The 19,485-nt window shown below is 38.5% G+C and overlaps 4 protein-coding genes and 1 pseudogene across 4 annotated transcripts; 3 read left to right on the forward strand and 2 right to left on the reverse strand.

The window, feature by feature from the left end:
• Positions 1–319: 319 nt before the first annotated feature.
• On the forward strand, positions 320–3,991 carry LOC110428657 (disease resistance family protein / LRR family protein). The gene has a single exon (XM_021444547.2). It carries the CDS (start codon positions 527–529, stop codon positions 3,272–3,274), a length of 2,748 nt encoding a protein of 915 aa, XP_021300222.1. The 5' UTR covers positions 320–526; the 3' UTR covers positions 3,275–3,991.
• Positions 3,992–4,139: 148 nt separating this feature from the next.
• Positions 4,140–4,833, reverse strand: LOC110428670 (uncharacterized). The gene is made up of 2 exons (XM_021444567.2): positions 4,502–4,833; positions 4,140–4,406 (listed from the first exon to the last, which is right to left on the reverse strand). The coding sequence occupies exons 1-2, from the start codon at positions 4,737–4,739 to the stop codon at positions 4,258–4,260; spliced, it is 387 nt and encodes a 128-aa protein (XP_021300242.1). The 5' UTR covers positions 4,740–4,833; the 3' UTR covers positions 4,140–4,257.
• Positions 4,834–5,880: 1,047 nt separating this feature from the next.
• On the reverse strand, positions 5,881–7,724 carry LOC110428664 (pentatricopeptide repeat-containing protein At1g33350 pseudogene; annotated as a pseudogene).
• A 2,285-nt stretch (positions 7,725–10,009) lies between these two features.
• LOC110428666 (myb-related protein 308-like) lies at positions 10,010–11,751 on the forward strand. Its single transcript, XM_021444558.1, has 2 exons — positions 10,010–10,636; positions 10,820–11,751. The coding sequence occupies exons 1-2, from the start codon at positions 10,507–10,509 to the stop codon at positions 11,734–11,736; spliced, it is 1,047 nt and encodes a 348-aa protein (XP_021300233.1). The 5' UTR covers positions 10,010–10,506; the 3' UTR covers positions 11,737–11,751.
• Positions 11,752–12,067: 316 nt separating this feature from the next.
• On the forward strand, positions 12,068–18,739 carry LOC110428663 (Transducin/WD40 repeat-like superfamily protein). The gene is made up of 13 exons (XM_021444554.1): positions 12,068–12,274; positions 12,348–12,475; positions 12,879–13,022; positions 13,388–13,518; positions 14,385–14,615; positions 15,145–15,314; positions 15,892–15,992; positions 16,470–16,616; positions 16,971–17,026; positions 17,121–17,178; positions 17,844–17,964; positions 18,043–18,153; positions 18,290–18,739. The coding sequence occupies exons 1-13, from the start codon at positions 12,265–12,267 to the stop codon at positions 18,406–18,408; spliced, it is 1,527 nt and encodes a 508-aa protein (XP_021300229.1). The 5' UTR covers positions 12,068–12,264; the 3' UTR covers positions 18,409–18,739.
• Positions 18,740–19,485: the final 746 nt, after the last annotated feature.

The raw sequence follows: 19,485 nt of genomic DNA on the forward strand, positions 1-19,485 counted from the left end.
ACGATGATGTTTCCACTCTGAACCTGAACTCCAAAGTCCAAACACGAGGTTCCTCACTCTCCAAAGTGCTGGGCCTTTCTTTTTCCCAGCAAAGGGCCCCTTCTAATATGGTTTCGGTCCTAAATGTTAATACCAATCGTGCCTGCATATACGTAATACGTAATATTAATAAAAAAATAATACATATCAATATGTTATATCTTAAATAATGCATATCAATACATTCTCGAAAATTCGGTGTTTGAGCTCATAGTAATTTAAGCATACTTATTATACCAAAGTGGAATTGGATAATTAGCATGTAATTGATATGCAAGCTCTAGCCACTGTAAATGGACTAGCATGTCCGAATCTGATTGACTTCCACAATCCACACCACTTAGCAAGTGGACATGGCACCACATATATAATACTGGACAAATAGCAAACTCTAGCCAACACCATATCTGACACTGTGCCAAGTGCACAACTCAACATAAATTTGCTGGCACAGGCAGGCAGCTGATCCAATGAAGCCTTGGTGGTAATGGCTGATTTCAACTCAATTCATCGTCTCCTTGTTTCATATTTGCTCTTTTTCTTTCTCGTCAAATCAAATTCACAACTTGTCGTCTGCTCGGCTGATGTCAAATGCACAGACGCAGAAAGAAGAGCACTAGTTGGCCTCAGAGAAGGTCTCACCGACCCTTCCGGCAGGCTCTCTTCCTGGGTGGGCCAAGATTGTTGTACATGGAAAGGCGTCAAATGCCACGACCAAACAGGACGTGTCACCAAGCTCGACCTTAGAAATCCATATCAGTTGATCAATGGTGGAGCAGGTGATCCAACAGCATATAAACGCTCCTGTTTGGGAGGTAAGATCAACCATTCTTTGCTCCACTTGGAATATCTGACTTATCTGGACCTTAGCCTGAATGATTTTGAAGGACTTGAAATTCCCGACTTCTTTGGCCATCTCCGAAATTTGAGATATCTCAATCTCTCTTTTGCTTCATTTGCTGGAGAGATTCCTCCTCGTCTAGGGAATTTGACAAGCTTGCAGTATCTGGACCTCTATGCAGACTCGTACAGCAGTACACGCCTCAGGAAATTACGTTCAGGGAGTCTGCAATGGCTTTCAGCTCTCTCTTCTTTAAACTATCTAAACCTTGGATTTGCCAAACTCGATAGCATAGGTGAGAATTGGCTGCAAATATTTAATATGCTCCCTTCCTTGGTAGACTTACGCTTGCACTGGTGTGAACTTAAAGGTCTCCCATTGTCATTACCATCCATTAACTTCACCTCGCTTTCAGTTCTTGATTTGTCAGAGAATTCTTTTAATTCTGTTGTTCCCCGATGGTTGTTCAATCTCACCGATCTCACAGAACTGTATCTGACATGGGACTTTTTCAGCGGTTCAATTCCCGCTGAATTTGCAAACATGAAAAATCTCCAAGTCCTTGATTTATCTGATAATTTGAACCTCGAGGGTCAAATTCCTGGATTATTTGGAAATCTTAGCACACTGCAGATTCTAGATCTTTCTGCAAACAATTTCCATGGTGAGATTCATGAACTTTTTGGTGGTTTCTCAAGCAACCCAAACAATAAGTTACAGTCACTTGATCTAAGTTCTAACACATTGACTGGGGAACTGCCCGAGTCGTTAGGATTGCTTAAACAGTTACAACACCTATTCCTCTCTGGCAACTCTTTCTGGGGCTCAATTCCATCATCTATTGGAAGCTTGTCAGCGCTGAGAAAATTAGACCTGTCATATAATATGATGAATGGTACAATTCCTGAAAGCTTTGGGCAACTCTCACAGCTAGTTGGTATGAACCTTGTCGCAAATTCTTGGAAGGGTATATTGAAAGAAGCCCATCTAATGAATCTCAGAAGATTACAGCATGTTCGTCTCAGCACAGACCCTACAATTTCCTTGGCTTTCAGTGTGTCCTACAAGTGGTTTCCTCCTTTCAAACTTAAGTCTATCCAACTTGAAAACTGCATGGTAGGCCCCTCATTTCCAGTATGGCTTCAAGTTCAAAATGAACTTAACTCTGTCATCTTAAAAAATGTTGGAATATCTGACTCCATACCGGGGAAATGGTTTTCAGAAGTGTCTGTTCAAGTCACTTATTTGGTTCTATCCCAAAACCAAATCAGGGGGAAGTTGCCGCCCCAGTTACAATTTCCATATTTAAACGTCGTTGATCTGAGTTCTAATTACTTTGACGGTCCTCTCCCGCCTTGGTCTACTAATGCAACCGATGTATTCCTTCAAGAAAATTCATTTTCAGGGCCAATACCTGAAAATATTGGGGTCTTGATGCCACGGCTGCAGAAATTATACGTTTCTAGGAATAATCTGAGTGGTAGAATCCCATCATCCATGTGTGACTTAGAGGGGCTGCAAATTTTGTCCCTTAGAAACAACAAGTTTTCTGGAGAACTCCCCAACTGTTGGTATCGATCATTAACGTTATGGGGCATTGATATATCAAGTAATAGTTTGACTGGAAACATCCCAAGTTCCTTTGGTTTCCTATCTTCTCTAAGTGTGTTGCTGTTAAGTAACAACAACCTGGAAGGGGAGATCCCATCTTCGTTGCAAAATTGCTCCGGTTTGACAAGCATGGACCTTGGAGGGAATAAATTTTCGGGAAGTCTACCTTGGTGGGTGGAAAAATTATCTTCCTTTTTCATGCTTTGTCTCAGGTCAAACTTTATCAGTGGACCGATACCTGACCAGTTCTGTAACCTTCAAAATTTTCACATATTAGATCTTTCCCACAACAAAATTTCAGGGCCCATACCCCAGTGTATTGGCAATCTGACCGCACTAGTCCATGGTAAGAGCAGCGAGGTATTTGAAGGGCTAATAAAGGTGGTAACAAGAGGAAGAGATCCCGAATATAGCAGCGTTGAGGCAAATGTGAACAGCATTGACCTTTCAGGGAATTACCTTACAGGAGAAATCCCTGATGAGATCACAAGCCTTTCAGCACTGCGCATCTTGAATTTGTCGAGTAATTTCCTGAGCAAGAACGTTGCTGAGAAAATTGGAAACTTGCGACTGCTGGAGTCGCTTGATCTGTCACACAACCATCTTTCAGGGGCAATCCCGCAAAGCTTGACATCTCTGGCTTCTTTGACTCGATTAAACCTGTCATACAACAACTTTTCTGGAAGGATCCCTCTCCTCCCAAAGTTCAATGATTCCTCCATTTATGATGGGAATCCATTGCTATGCGGGGCTCCACTTCCTACCAAGTGCCCAGACAAATAGACACTGCTTGTGTTGGTGGAGGCATTGCAAGCATAAGTAGTCTTACAAATGACAACACAGCACTTTCAAATAAAGAATACTATATATTTGTACAAAACTAAATGCTGTCTTTAGTCCAAATCCACTATCGCATTTGGATTATGCATTGTCTCTCCTAGGTTAAACATGCCAACCTTCCGCTTTGCGGGTTAAAGTTATTAATGGCATGGAACTGCATTTTTCTCGAGTGTTTACCTAATCCATCCTGTCTAAGCCTTCTTTGCCCATTCAACCACCTGTAAGTGAGTCGGAACAGAAAAAAACACACACAGAGACATCGCAAGTAGTTGATTGACAATTTAACCACGGGCATCAACCCAACCGTCCTTGAAAAGTTTCTAAAGTGACATCTCTAATCAGGAAATTGGCAAAAATGGAATTCGACCCAGCCTTCCACTTATCTACACAAATGTTTCATATTGACTATAGGCAATGTGCTCTATCCACTGGCAATACTTTTCCAGAGTCTATGACTTTGGGAAGTAAAAAACTTGACGGGGTACTAACCTTCCTGCACAACGATTCTAAGTCCAGACCACACCAGCACCATGAATGACTTAACATTTTCTACACATAACCAACACATTTAACTTACTGGTTTCTGCATAGGAGCATATGGTATGGGCATTGGGCAACAACAATCTTTCCCCGCCCAAATTCATCTGTGCTTTCTTTCTGATTAACAATGGATATGCAAATTCTACTTTCCATCCATGCCTTATTCTATTTTCAAGTCCCTTTGAGGGAAATAAAAACCACTCTCAATACAGTTGAGTAAACTAAACTAAACTTGCAAAATGGAAGACAACCATGGATGAACTCCTACTGCCAATAAGCTAAGGCATTAGCAATTCAATTCCAAGTGAAAAAAGCTGAGTACAACATAGAAAGGGGAAAAAGCCAACAAAAAGAAAACATAAACAGCGGGTGTCGACTGTAGAGAGTCAAAGATTACGTTTCCCCCTAATCTTGCCCTTGCCATGGCGCTTCTTTTTGCTGAGTTTTAACTTCTTTTTAGACTTCTTCCCTATTCCGCCGGCAGGTTTCAAGGAGGCCTTGGCCTTGCTTTGATCATTGTCAGCCATCTCCACTTCTGTGAAAGCCCAAAGGCAAGGATGAATTATATAATAATTTATAGAACAAGCAAGCAGCATGAAAAATCTGAAATTGAAGGGATTGAGTATGTACCCATGAGATTGAAATTGGCTGTTGTTGAATTGGGTGCGGCTACTTGTTCTTCTACTTGCATACCAGTAGAAGAAGTAGAGGCTGGGGTTGGGCCAAGGACGGGCATCTTAGGAGCAGTCAGGGCAGCTTCTTGGGCGGCCAGCTTGGCATCATCTTTCTTCTGGTAGAAGGGCTCCACGATCTCCCTCCTTATGGCTCTCAGCCTCTTCTCTCTTTTCGATCTCAGCGACTTTGCCATTGTTTTCTTTTTCCCTTTCAGCTTTCTCTGGCTTAATCCCAGTCCTAGGGTTTCCTATGCTCTATGTTCACCGCAGTCCAGGAGGGTTTCTGCATTTTGTATTTATATAGCCGATCAGCGGCCAACTTTCCTCAAAAATTTAAGGTCTGTTTGGTTGTAGGGCTGCTTTTATCTTTATCTCCTACGCGAATAGGTTTTCCTCCACCTATACGCGCGTTTTATTTATCCAAAGATAAAATATATATTCGAATAGATAGAAAAAGGATGAATCTGTTCCGATTAGAAGTGTAAATGAGTCAATTTGTTTGTGAGTTATTCGGATTCGGATTTCATTTGACTCTTTTAAGTTTTATAATACTTGATTGGGATGGATCACGAATTTTATTGAAGATTTGAACTTTTTAATATAGAGTTTAAGGTTTAATGACAAAAAAATTAATAGAGAATTACAATCAAAACTTTAAAAGATAGGGTCTTTTATCTTTAACGTATTATATATATAATATTTATGTACATATTTTAAAATTTTATTTAAATTTTTGTTAAAATAGAACTCAAATTTGAATTGAGTTTCAAATTTTTAACATAAATTAATTACAATCTTGTATAAATAAGTTGAACTTGAATAACTTAATTATTTTTTAAATCGAGCTCGTGTCTCCAAGTTATTAATCGAATTCACCCCAAACCTAACATTGTGCCTAACATTGAATTGACTCATGGACTCGATTACGTCCATAACCCTAATAAATTAAATAATATTATTATTGTTTTTTAGTATTTAATGTGACCAATAATGACACGAGTTTTATTTATTTATTTTATTGTTATTTCTATTAATCAAGAAGAGGATAAGTTCATAATCTACCAAAATGCGATTACAATTGTGATTGTATTAGAAATTTGTCAAAATTGCTACTCTGTCCATCCCCTAATGAATTCAGTGTTCTCTTCACTCCATGTTTTAACAACAAAAATATGATGAGATTTGACAAGCAAATTTAATTGCACAATTTACAAATATTCTATTATCTTACTTGATCCAATCATCCAGTCCAGATGAGTCTAGAGCTTATGCAGATTACTAACATGTTAATTTTTATTTTTAATTTTCAGGTTCAAACCTGGAGGAAAACCTGTATAGCAATCAAACTAATTAGTTTACTGATAATTTTAAGTGTACGCTAAAGACCAAGGCATTCTCCTCTGGCATAATCTGTTTTTTAGGAGAGCAATACGACTGGTAAGTAGAGTTGCAGCAGCTTGCAAAAAAAGAGCAGAGCATCATTGAGACTGCTTCCGATGCCAATGCCTGTGTTCAGAGCTTCCTAGGATTTAACTTCTTGTTATAAAACTAGAGCCCCTAACCTTCCTCACATTTTGACCAACCATTACTTTCCTAACTCTTTCTGCATCATCCCATTTTCCATTCAACACATATAAATCACATATAAGTGAATAAACGCCTGCATCGCTCTCTGGCTCGATCCTTTCCAACAATTGCTTAGTCACTCTCTCAGCGATCTCAAACTGCTTATGCTCCTTACAACCCGACAAGAAGGATCCCCAAATAACAACATTGGGTTCCACCTTCATGGTCGTAATAAGCTGATAAGCTTCTTCCAGTAACCCTGCTTTACCGAACAAGTCAACCATGCACCCATAATGCTGAATTCTTGCCTCCAAACCATTCTGTTCAATCATGTTGAAATACTTGCGGCCCTCCTCTACTAAACCTCTATGCGCACATGCATTGAGAATACCCGTAAAAGTCAACTCATTAGGCCTTACTCCAATGTCTTGCATGGCCTCAAAGAAAGAAAGTGCTTCCTCACTATAGCCATGTTGTGCAAATCCACAAATCAATGCCGTCCAAGTCATTACATTCCTTTGTTGCATCAAGTTGAAAACTATGCAAGCAAGCTTCAGTAAACCACACTTGGCATACATATCAACCAAAATTGTGCCAATTTTGACATCCAGGCCCCACCCATTTTTAACCATAAACCCATGAACGGATTTTCCCACCAATAATCCAAGAGAACCCATGTGAGCGCACCCCCCTAGAGCCAATCCCACTGTCAGTTGGTCAGGTTTGTACCTCTCACTCGCTACCATTTCTCGAAAACATGAGAACCCAGAATTCAGTTTCCCGTTATTCATAAAAGCCGCAATCATGGCAGACCAAGAAGCAACATCCCTCAAAGGCATTGCCTCAAAAAGTGCATGCGCTTTGTTTATGTCCCCAGACCTTGAATAGCCAGTTATCATGATATTCCAGGTGACGACATTTCTTTCAGGCGTTTCATCGAACAGTTTACGTGCGTAATTGAAGGAAGCGAGGACATATGCACGGAGCAGAGAAGTGGCAACGTAGACGTGGGAAATGAAGCCCAGTTTGAGGATATGGGAGTGGAGGTGGGCAATGAGGTTAGAATTGTGCAGAGGGGCACAGGAGTTGAGCATGAAAAGTATCGAGAAACTATCAAAGGGAATTGATCGGCGGTGCATTTGAGAGTAAAGGTCCAAGGCTTTGCGAGGAGAGGAAGCATTTTTCAAGGCTAAAGCCCATGAGTTGAATGGTCTGATAGTAAATCTAAAGAGGCCAGAATAAGAATATGGGGGTATTGTCGGTTGGACCATGGCTTTTGTTTTTCCTCACATCCACAGATTCAAAAATCAACTTTCATAATCATACTTGATGGAATAGTCCATGTTTAACAAGTCTCTACCACTTGTTTGGTTTGTCAAGAGAGCTCAAGGAAGAGCTTGGAACCTGTATGTTTCTGCTATTATTCACAAAACCCAAAACAAGAGGTCTATTAATTCAATCACCACTTGGCCTGCTGGCCAGGGCTCACATGGGGTACTTCGCTTGGGTTTGAAGCTTGAACCAGTACTAGTCAAATTAGACTGCAACTATGCCAATAAGAGTACTATCTTGAAGGATGTACTTTACTTGGAAGTGTATTTTCGTACTAGTAAGCTTTTGGCTTGATTATTCACCTCAGCACTCCATGACTTGGTCTATTTTGCAATGATTGCAAAGCATCTCTGCCCACTTCTTAGTTACATTAAGACCTTGCAAACCAAAACCCAATTTTCAAGTCAACATTATTGGCGCATTTGAAGCTCTTGGTTGAATGAACATGCACTTCTGTTTAGTCTTTCTTTCAAGACTACAAGGACCGATCGAGATTGGGAGAAAAGGGTTAGGAGCAGTCAATAGTTTTTTCTTGAAATATTTGGTGATCATTTTCACAAGCTCAAGATCAAACCAACTCTCTGCAACATCTGCAATCTCTTCACCCTCGAGGCTTGACTTGAAATTTAATTTAATTTAATTTTTTTTCTTTTTCAAGATTGATACCTATCCATGGAGGATAGGATAGACTTGAAATTTAATTTGCTTGCAAGTCTAAGTTTATGAAGTTGGCAAAATTTATACTAGTAGCTATCAATCACTCTCACTATTATTATAAATCTAGAAGGTTTGGCTGTTTTTAACAATTCTTGTCCCTACTCATATGATTAGCAGATTTGACCATTGCCGACAAGGAAAGGACACGCGCAGCTTGCTGAAGCAGTCGCTGCTACTACAAGCAATTGGTAATAGAGTTAAGATCTGCACGATTCCTAGCTGCTGCTTGACATGAAGCACACAAAAATATCAGCAGAATACATACGATATATACTCCGACATTACCAATTCTGTGCAGCAAGCATACGCGATTAATATAACAAATTAATATACGTGAAGGAAGGAGTTTTTAATGAAGAAAAAGTTATCATTAGGCATTGATGGTTTCACAAGTGGGGATAATCAAGTCTGCCGGGGTTTTGATTGCAGTGAAAAACTTAAAAGATGTAATCATGCAACTGTCGGTAACGTTATTAATTACTATATATTAAGACTAAATTATGAAAATGGAGTGGTGGTCCCTGGTGTTTAATTATGATCATACACATTTTAACTGTCTATGACAGGACTCGGCCCCTCCAACCCCACTTCTCCCTAAACCATATAGAGGCTAAAACATTATTTTACAACTCTCAAAGCAAGAATGATAACAGCAGCCAAAACGTACTAATGCATCTCTTGGTCACACCTGCAGGCTGGAGACTAGAGCAGTGATGAATGACGATCTTTTTTTTTTGTTGTTTTGAACGGCCAAATTCAACACATCATCTCAGTGCTTCAAATTTATTTATGTAGATTGCAAGCACTGGTACAAAGTCTTTGACACTAACACAAGAACACCATAGCTTTGGACAGAGAGAAAAAAAAAAACAAACAACACTGATGAATGATGATCTGCAACTTAATTAATTACGAACAACATCATCATACAGGATACCCTTGCTTCCTTTGGATGATGAATACATTTTGCAATTATCCCAACAATCTGTTCACTGACTTGCCTGCTTCAATTCACATTCTGCACGGATGCTTTCGTCGGCTGCGATTCTCTAAAATAAGACAGTAAGTCTCGACTCTTGAAGGATACTGTTCGTTCATGGAGAAAACAATATGACGGAGAGATTTTAGTTAGTTAATTGCCACTTACTAGCTCCGACTGCAGTGATTTCAGAGGGAAACCAGATTGACGCTACATTTTTTATGTGGAAGAAGATTCATTGACAAGTGTGTTTTTCAAAGTCTATAATTGCTTTGTAATGTCACCCCATTGATAGCAGGCATTGCTTTTCCACGTGATTTCCTCCTTTAAAACTTGAAAGAATAGAAAAAGGAGACAGATTATGTGAAAAGTTTTGTCTCTACTTTTAAAATCAGAGGAAATTAGGGAGAGCAGACATATCGAATCATCATCATCTTCGTTGACACCAAGAAATTGACATTCTCAAGCAACCGTTGAGTGGAGAAAGGAGATGCCAATCTACACATGTGGTGTGTGTGTGTATGTGTGTGCATATATATATAGTTAAATAGTACTAGTAGTTTCTGCAAAGCACGAATTAAGACAAAAGTCTTTAGAGATCATTGGCATGTTTGAATTTGGATGCAAGAAATCATGTCGGTTATCCTTGAATCATGAAGTCTTCCCCTAAATGTTCATATTATCATTCATCCCCCACCCTTAATCATATCTCTTCTTCTTTCCCATTCCATACTTAGATTACTTTTTATATCTCTAATTTTATTTTCTCAAACATTATTAGATTCCATCCTACCATTTCCACTATATGTTAGTAGAATGCTAAAGCTAGCTAATATGCTCATGAGATATCAATTGTAAACTTTGAAACAGCGGAATGTATGACTTTGTGTTTACCAATTGTCTTCTTCTCCTATCAACGAAAACCTCCCCTTTCTGTCAAGTGATCTGTTTACGGGGCATGTATATTAATTATTTTTATTTTATCGAGCATATACATTTATATATCATCAATGCTAGCTAGAAAGGGTTTTTTCATATATAGTTAAAAGCGAAAGATGAAGAGGCAAGGCTTGGAAGCTACCAAAACACTCGATTGAGAGCAGTGGTCCTTAAATTTCATGATGATTACTCCACCCCAAGTTAAATTTCCTGCTTCTCTATCTAGATATCTCCATCATACACGTATAATTAAGTAGCCAAATTTGGAACAACTAGCACCTGTATATTTAGAGGAGAGGAGGGTTGGTTTTGTGAAATTAATTGGAGCTAGAAATATAAGCAAAGCTGCTGATCTCCAGCTAGCCTCCCACCTAATGGTGAGTAGAGCTGCGATATATGCATCAGGAGGTTGAGTTAAGATCAATAGGATGGTCCATCACTGCTGCAACAAACAGAAAGTCAAGAGAGGGCTGTGGTCTCCCGAGGAAGATGAGAAGCTAATCAGATACATAACCACCCATGGCCATGCTTCTTGGAGTTCTGTTCCAAAACTAGCAGGTGTATTAATTATTTAAAAATGCATGCACACTCTTCTCAACTTCAAAGAATATTCCGATCTGTCTTTGAACTAACCTCATTGTTTTTAATTAAGTGTCCTCTGGTACCAATGATCATAGTCCACATATACACATCGATCGTTTTGAAATGGCCAAATGGGTTTTGATCTTGAGCTTCTTGCAGGCTTGCAGAGGTGTGGTAAGAGCTGCAGACTGAGGTGGATAAATTACTTGAGGCCGGATCTCAAAAGGGGTTCATTTACTCCACAAGAAGAGAGGATTATCATTGATGTTCATAGAATACTAGGCAATAGATGGGCTCAGATAGCTAAGCACTTGCCAGGTAGGACAGACAACGAGGTCAAGAACTTCTGGAATTCATGCATCAAGAAGAAGCTTATCGCACAGGGGTTAGATCCCAACACTCACAACCTCCTTGCTAATCCAATTTATAGCATTAATGGGAGTAGTAATTATGGAAAAAGTTCATGCAAGCTCTCCTGCTGTATCTATGATGAACAACCAACCTTCAGTAGTACTGTAATTTCGGTAGTAGGGAATGATGATTCTTATCCCGTAGATATGAAACCACCTTCCCTGATCACTAGTCTACCAGCTGCTTCATCAGTTGCAGTTCCTGCTCCTCCCGACGATGGTTATTATAGCCAGTCTTGTTCAACATTATTGCATGAAGGTATCTCAACCATACCAACCTGTAAATTCGAAGACCAAAAGCGTGACATAGTTCAGACAATCCGAGAACAAAATCCGCATGCTTCAAAGGAATCGCCGACGCGATCGTCCTGGGAAAGCCTCCTAATCCCATTCTCCTCTACTCATCCTTCATATCATCAACCTGGGTTGGGGCGCAGTGATTGCACGTGGGAATGGGATGGTATTGAACCCAGAGAAAATAAAGCAGTAGTATTGCACAGGAAGCAACAAGCAGTAGCCAATCCACCAGAGCAGAGGGTTTGCGAGGTGGAAATTGAAAAACGAAAGGACTACTACTTCAGCGGAGCTCAGGATACGGAAATGGAAGCTTCATTTGAGAGTTATTGTAACTTTGAGTTTGATACCTTAGTTCCCTATGGAATATAATGCCAGTCCCATGGAATTAATTGTTACTAGTACTAATATTTTTGTTTCTCTGTATTATAATGTGTACATGGATAGTTTTATGTTATGGTTTTATTTTATAAATAATTAGTTTTGTTCTTTTTTTCATTAATTTTTGTAAAAGCCTAAATCCTAATTGTAGTCAAAATGGTAAAGGTTAAAACAAATGGAGTCCTAATACTAGTAATACTACGCATTCAAGTAAACAGAAAATTAAAAAATAACAATAATAATAAAAGAGGGTCAGAGGTGGTCACGTGGGTTGCACAGGCTTCCCAGACAAGCACAGGAACAGACTAACACGAGCACAGCAGCTTCTCCTCCTAACTTGAGTGGGAGATAGATCATAAGCGCCGCCCGCCGCGCCTTATAAGTACCTTCTAACTTAAAACTTGTTTTCTGATTTTGTGATTTTGTGTCGCTGCTTCTCAACCTCAGAGTAGCATCCCTTTCCTTTCATCGTTTCTCTGCTTTTCAAACTCAAGAGTATCACCCCTTCCATCCAAAAACATGCCGCAAGGTACCTCTCTCTCTTAATTCTACTGTTTGAAAGTATAATATTAATACTTACGCCTATAATTTTGATGTAGCAGAGCTCCCTGGGTTGTACTACGATGCTGAGAAGAACAGGTACTTTCCCATCAAACCTCGGATACCTGGCTCTTCTTCCCATGCGTCGCAATTTCAAAAGAACCCACTTTCAAACTCCATCCAGGTTGAGGTAGGTAACACCATTCCGATTCTTCTTCATAATATGAATGCTTGTTGAAGGTTGTCCTCTAAGGATTACGTTTTTCCATTGTATGGTTGACATAGATATCGACGCTAACTGTGGAAAAGATATTTCTTCCCTAATCCTAAGGATTCCTCATAACAATAATGATTCAACTGTGTTCAATTGAAATCGTTTTCTATCTTTACTACCTAGACATCTGGTTCAGTCTCCAATTTTGTTGAGACTTTGAGTTTTTCATTTGGAAGACTAACAATAATAATAATAATCCTGCCTTAATTCTAATGGGGTTTTCACCATTAACTTTTTCTTCCTTACCTTTTAACTTTACTGGAGACAAACAGCTTCATGTTTTTCCAATCTTCAACTTCTTTTACTCATTTTGTTGCAGGCAACCAAGCTGTGTCCACAAACCAAGGCTCCCACATCTAGGCTGCTTCATCTTAGAGAGTTGAACGGCGGTGCTTTCACTTTTGATCGAGGGAGGCATAGTTTTCAGGAGGAATTCCACAAGTTACAGGCTTCTAAACCTGTGGTAATTTACAAGTTGCCCAATGCTAATTTTCTAAAATTTACAAATTCTTCATGTTAGTCCGCTAATTCATCAAACTAAATGGACTATATCATTTTTAACCGTATTAAGAGTTAGTTTTAGTTTATCTTGCAGATAGGTCAAACCATTTTTTTTTCTTTCCTTTGTGACCCTTGAGAATATTTATGGAAAAGAGTAGAATAATACTATTGTATATGAATTTATATTGCCTGTACTAGGTTTTTTAAGGCTGCATTAGTTGGAATTATTTAACATCCCAGAGGATTATTCAGAATTTTGTTCCCCATAAATTTCTCGCTGAAAATCACTTAGTTTTCATTATCTTATGTTACTAAAATTTATTTCAGGTTTGGAGATATCATGGGACAGATAATGTAAGTGATAGTGCTTTGGAACAGACACAAATAGATATACAGACACTAGAGGGTCAAACGGAAACTGATGTTCTACTAGCAGGAAGTATAGATGGCTCCTTGAGGTATAAATAGAGTTGGAAACATACATAGATGTATCTAGATTCTCTTCCAAATACAAGATGCCTCCAAAATATTTTTCTATAGTTTTATTATAATTCTGCTGTTGTAGTTGGGCCTACAATTTATTAACACATAAGGAATGAGTTGTTAGTATTCATTTGCTTTTATCACATCTACTGGTGGCAAAATACATTTTGCCAAAGCGTGTCATTGGTTAGCATGTTTTGAGCAGTGACCTGTTATTCTGAATTGTGGTGTCACGTCATCTGGTGATAATACACCCTGGACAGACTGTATGGTTGGGAGACCTAAACATGCCCTAGTTCTTGCAAATTGGAATGAATTGTGATATAAATATGAGGAACACAATGCATGTCATGGTCTTTCTATTGGTGCTACCATCTAAATTAGTTCGCCTTTTGAATTTCATTGTGACATTGGGACCCCCACATATCTTTGACACCTTTTCTTTCCCACAATGAAGTGATTTTCTTGTTGGTGTTACCAGCCGAATGTTATCCATCCCTTCTAATTATTGTATTGGAGCTTTTACATATTATGATGCATTCTCTTATGACTGCAAAACACATGCACATGCATACATTTTACATGTTGAGTTAAATACTAATATTCACTTCCATTTGTCCATTCAAGTTTTATGTTACACTGTAATTCCAAGCCTTATACTTGTCTCATGGATTTGTTACTGTCTTCTAATTCTTCTTGTGATGCAACAGTAGCTTCTTTAAATGGCATTGCAGAGCAACTTATGTATCATCCCTTGTTTGAAATTTTCTATCACTGGAGTGGTACTTCATAAACATTTAGATAATTTAGTCATTGCTTCTGAAGTTTGGTGTTCTTGCAGTTTCTTAAACGTTGGAAAGTTTGGACAACATTTTGACTATGGGCTAACCCACATTCCTGATCTTGTTGGGCCTTCTACCAAGGTCGAAGCAGAGAGTAATGAAACACCTCAGTATATGTGGAGGCCCCCAGGTGCTTCTCTTCGTATGCCGTCAAGAATTTCTTGTATAAGATTGTTTGAAAAGTGCTCTACTTTTACAAACAATGATGACTCTAAGGTCCGACGTGCACTGTATCCTTCAGTGATTGCTTATTTTGACATACACTTTAACATGTGGCCTCCCTTAGAATTATTTGTTTAATTTATGTGATGGTAATACTTAAATGTTCCTAGCTGCTGAATAGGTTAACTTCTATTATGTAAATCCACTCATTGGATGGGAAAAACAAAAGAAAAATTTTCTCTTTTTAGGTTCTTGATCTGGGATATGCTGAGAATGGTTGTGGTCCACTCGATTTAATCTGTCTAGGAAGGCTTTTGCCCAAACTGCATGGTCATTCTATAAATAGACCCTTTTTCCTATAATTGAAGACGTTTATCCCTGAAAATATTTGAATCTTGGCTGTGATCTGGATGGGCAAGATTTTAACATGTTTTATGAAGCATTACTCATCGGAGTCTCACTTTGCCAAATGGATGTGCTACCTAATTCATGGTTTATACCACTGCTGCGATAAACTTCTCAAATTTTAGATATACTATGTCTGAATCGGAAGAAGATTTGGTTTTGCACTTGCTATCTCTTAACATAAGAAAACAGGATAACTACACTGGGATCCGAGACTTCTGGTGGATATGTTTATATCCTTAATCTCCTGGAACCAGTAGATTTTAGTTCTACAGTGGATCAAAGGTTACATGCAGTTGCATCTTTCAATTATACCATTTGGACAGCAGATTTCAACTCTCATACAAGTCAAGCAGTAATTGGCAAGTTTTTTCTCTCCCTGTCATTTTCGTTTTAGTTTTTTCATCTTGTTAAGTTGTGCTTAATTTGGCTTTGATGTTGTCTTCTTTTGTCGAATGGAATTAGATAGCTTTCCTGAAATTTCTGGTAGTTCCTCTATTATGCCATTGTCCACTAGATGGAATCATAAGCCTTTCTTCTCAGTCTTTCATATGATCAGTAATGCAAGGTCCTTTGCGATCATTTCCAGCCATGTTTTCCTCAGTTTAGTTTCCCTGCTCAATTTAGGTTTGCAATTACATGGTATTAGACATTAATTTTATCCACTTGGACTAAGGCCTGATCATTGGTTTCGCATTTTCTACATATTTGCACTCTTATTCAATCACAAACTGCAATTAATCGGAATTGCTGTGAGCATATGTCATTTTAAAATTTCTGTTGTTGTATCTTATTTGAACAATTGTCATAACGAGTCCCTTATGAATAAAAATATAAATAAGAGGGTAGTGACCTTTACCTGCAATGACCTTTACCTGCTATTATCTTTCACTTTGTGTAATGTCAAGATAGTTATATATGCTTGTTTGATTGTTATAGGAACCAATATTGGAGCTTCTTTGGTCAATGTGGAAAGAGGAACCTCAACATGGGTGTGTCGTAGTAAAAGTGATGTTTTGGCACAACAATTTGATCAGACAGTAAGTAATATATCCTTTCAAGGTTTTGGCCAATGATCTCAAATGCCCCTTTATTTTAATCGATGAGCCTTTTCATAATTTCTCAACTTGTAAGGAGCAGAATAAGTTCATTAATATTAATGTTCAACCATGCTTAATAAATTTTGCTACTCCCTTTACGCATTGGGAGCCAAATAAATACAATTTTGCAGCTGTCTGGACCATCTTATCTTGTCTGGGCCCAAGCTAAGTGATGTATATCTGATTTATAGTAATTAGTGGCTTAATGTGTTCAGTGAATCATATATGTATGTATACTCTTGAGTCCAGCAATGCAGGTAAAGACTAGAGTGATAAGTTTGCAGAACTATGGGACCACATTCAGATCCTGATTGGCCCTTGTCTTATGTAGTCTACTTATTATTAACGGGATTTGCTTCGTTGAAGATTGCAGCAAACCTGTATCTGGAAATTGATCCTGAATATTACTTATGTCAGGGCAATCTTGTTTTGTGTGGACTCAGAAATGGAGCGATTGTCACTGTTGATGTCCGTGAGAACCAGGATGGCCTGTCTGCTAGACTCACGAGGCATCGAATACCTTACTTCTCGTCAGGTAGAAGTAATCAGAAACAATGGTTTGAGGTATCAACTCTATTTTAGAGATATTAAATTGTAGTTTTTATGTGTGCATATGATGAAAAGATAATGAGTGATGGTGATTTTTAATTCTGAATCTGAAACCAGGTTGTGGTCTTAAGAGCAGCTGTAGATTTAATGTAAAATATTGCTCTTAGAAGTGTGGCAACTTTGTTAGTAGATGAGCCATGAGGCATGATCTCATATTTCCACTTCTCTTGCTTTTAATGCCAACTTATTCAATTTACTTATTCATGTCTCACTTCATCTCATATTATGAAATTTTGTTGAACGTTTAACTTGGGAACTTCTTGTTTTGTTGAACCGGAGGGTAATGTATCTGATTGTCATGTTTTTCAGCTCAAAGGACGCATATATCCATCTCGTACCATTTATATGCCATCATCTATTTCTAGGTTAGTGGGCTTTGATGTTTATCGTAAACCTGTTTTCAAGTATTCTTTGTTTGCTTTGAGTTTGTTAACTCCTGCTACATTTTTTGACCTCAAGTTTGGTGTCACTTCAATCCTATGATCAGTACTTCTTGGCAAGCTCGATGGATGGTTCGGTTAGTTTCCTTTAGCCTCTTTTACTCTTGTATGAATTTTTGCCTTGCTAACTTCACCTCTGCCCCTAATTTTCCTCCCTGTTTAGTTTTATTTAAATTATATTTTTTTTTTGAAAAGTGGAATTTATTGGCCATTATCCGGACTCTCATTGGTATGAAAGAAAATCGGTATGGCAAGAAAAGCCAAAACAAAAAAGTTCACACACTGCTTACATAACCCAGCAGCATGCCCTCATCAATCAGAACCTCACAAAAAAAAAACTCTATCCTGCCTAAGATCAAAAACAATAGCAGGGACCAAGGAGGCTAAACAACAACGACATAATTCTTAGAAAACAACCTCAAACAGTGACAGCAATACCCAAAGACCACAAAACAAAAATGATCCAAAAACAGAGAAGAGACTTCAAGAACCCTTGAAGCCCTTGATCATCAAAACCAAGATCCAATCGGAGTAGAAAAGTTGACAGGAGATTTTTTCACATTACTTGGGTTCCTTTCTCACTTTAACAATATTTAAATTATATTGGGTACATAGTTGTTGCATTTGCCTTATTCCTGATAGCAGTTGTATTTTTTGCGGTGTTGTTTGTATCTCTATTAGGACATGTCTAGATGGATTCTCTTATGAATAATCTTTTTCTTTTTAATAATTTTCTTAATAGATGAAGCTATATGATCACCGGCTAACTAAGAGAGGGGCTGTACAATCTTATGGAGGGCATGTAAATTCCCATACTCGTATACAGCTTGGAGTTGACCAATCTGAGAGATTTGTTATGTCAGGTCCATACAAACTCAATGCATGTCATACAATCTTAGCAGATATGGGAATTTAAGTGTCTGACAACAATTTCATTTCAGGAGGAGAGGACTGCTATTTACGGCTTTGGAGTATCAAGTCTGGTAAACTGCTCTTTGAGGACAAATTTTCTGATTCTGCGCCAACAACTGTTTGCTGGCAAAGGGCTGAAAGTATATTTCATTTTCTTCCCTACTTTTGCTGGGTTTTATATATTTATCTTTCTTCCTCGCCGGTGGTGGGGGATATTATATCACTTCTCTGTCCACTTTATAGTTTATATTATATAAACCTTGGAAATACGTGCAGGATACGGGGGAAGGGAAGATGAAAAACAAAGATATAAAGAGCACCTACTTGGGCAAAACCATAATTCCGGGGCATGGCTTGGATCACGTGAAGGCCTATTCCACATGCACTGGTCCTGACTTGTAAACCAAGGTTCATCTTTAAGGTCAGATATCATCAGTGGTGTGTGTTTGTGATCTTGATGAGAGACTTGATACTCTGCAGTGTGAAATGCTTTCCAGCAGCAGTGGTGCCAGCCCCAATTTTGATAATACCGTCACTATAGCATAGCAATACAAAATTCTACAGGATGTTTATTAGACAATCTACTGTTAGGCATTGGAAGGGTATAAAGCAACAGTTTGCTCTACATTTTTTTTTTTTTGAGGTGGTGTAGGGGCCGAGGGTTGTAACACATAACTGTCAAAACTTGTATATTGTAAGCATTAATTATCCATCATTTTTGGAATTTGTGCTTAACGGTTTTCGAAAGCTGATGTAAATCTGTTGTAATTAAAAGTGCCACGCACATCTGATGGTTGAAGGTTGCCGGTTTGTCCTTGTAACAGGGTCTGGGTGCACTAATACTATTGCCTTATCCTAGGTACAGCATGTATGCAATGTGTCGCAAATGTTGTCGCCGAGTTAGCTACAGCTAATTGGCAAATTGATTTTTCCTTTATCTACGCAGAAAACATAGATTATCACAACCCGAATTTTAGAAAAGAAAGTTATAAAAGCACATACTTCGAATAAGGCAATCACTTGTTTTTCTCGTTCCTAGTACTGATAGTCAAAGGGTTGGGTCTGAGAGTCTCATTAGCTACAGTCCCTCCTGGTTCAGGGCATCCATGCAGGTCGGTGATTGGTCTGGTTGAGTGAGTGATTGTTACAAAAGTTCGGTAAAGTGATGAAGATGATGAAAACCCCTCAAGCCTCAGTCAAAATCAAAAGCAAAGACAGAATGATGCTTTCATTGCCAAAAGCGAACAATCTTACCTCCTCTGTGCAAATACTTGGTGTCTTCGTCTTGGTCTTGACTTAAACTCCTTTTTAGAAAGTTTTACAATCGTGGAAAGCCATGGAATAAAATCTAGTGCGAATATCTACTCAGTCTATCATAAGCAATGAGATTATATGAAATTGTAGACCACAAGAGGGACATCTTCAAAATTCCTTTTTCCATAAGCCCCACCTTGTTGTTGCTGACAAAACTC

This window comes from Theobroma umbraticum, unplaced genomic scaffold (genome assembly GCF_002168275.2).
Source record: "Theobroma umbraticum cultivar Fairchild unplaced genomic scaffold, ASM216827v3 scaffold_1682.0, whole genome shotgun sequence".
Taxonomy (NCBI): domain Eukaryota; kingdom Viridiplantae; phylum Streptophyta; class Magnoliopsida; order Malvales; family Malvaceae; genus Theobroma; species Theobroma umbraticum.

Excerpts from the sequence above, each read along its gene's own strand:
- LOC110428666 (XM_021444558.1), top strand. The coding sequence starts at position 10,507 with ATGGTCCATCACTGCTGCAACAAACAGAAAGTCAAGAGAGGGCTGTGG. Across the intron at positions 10,637-10,819 it reads TTCTGTTCCAAAACTAGCAG|GCTTGCAGAGGTGTGGTAAG; the intron begins GTGTATTAATTA and ends AGCTTCTTGCAG.
- LOC110428663 (XM_021444554.1), top strand. Across the intron at positions 13,519-14,384 it reads AGTATAGATGGCTCCTTGAG|TTTCTTAAACGTTGGAAAGT; the intron begins GTATAAATAGAG and ends GTGTTCTTGCAG. Across the intron at positions 14,616-15,144 it reads TCTAAGGTCCGACGTGCACT|GATAACTACACTGGGATCCG; the intron begins GTATCCTTCAGT and ends ATAAGAAAACAG.
- LOC110428657 (XM_021444547.2), top strand. The coding sequence starts at position 527 with ATGGCTGATTTCAACTCAATTCATCGTCTCCTTGTTTCATATTTGCTC.
- LOC110428670 (XM_021444567.2), bottom strand. The coding sequence starts at position 4,739 with ATGGCAAAGTCGCTGAGATCGAAAAGAGAGAAGAGGCTGAGAGCCATA. Across the intron at positions 4,407-4,501 it reads AGCCAATTTCAATCTCATGG|AAGTGGAGATGGCTGACAAT; the intron begins GTACATACTCAA and ends GGGCTTTCACAG.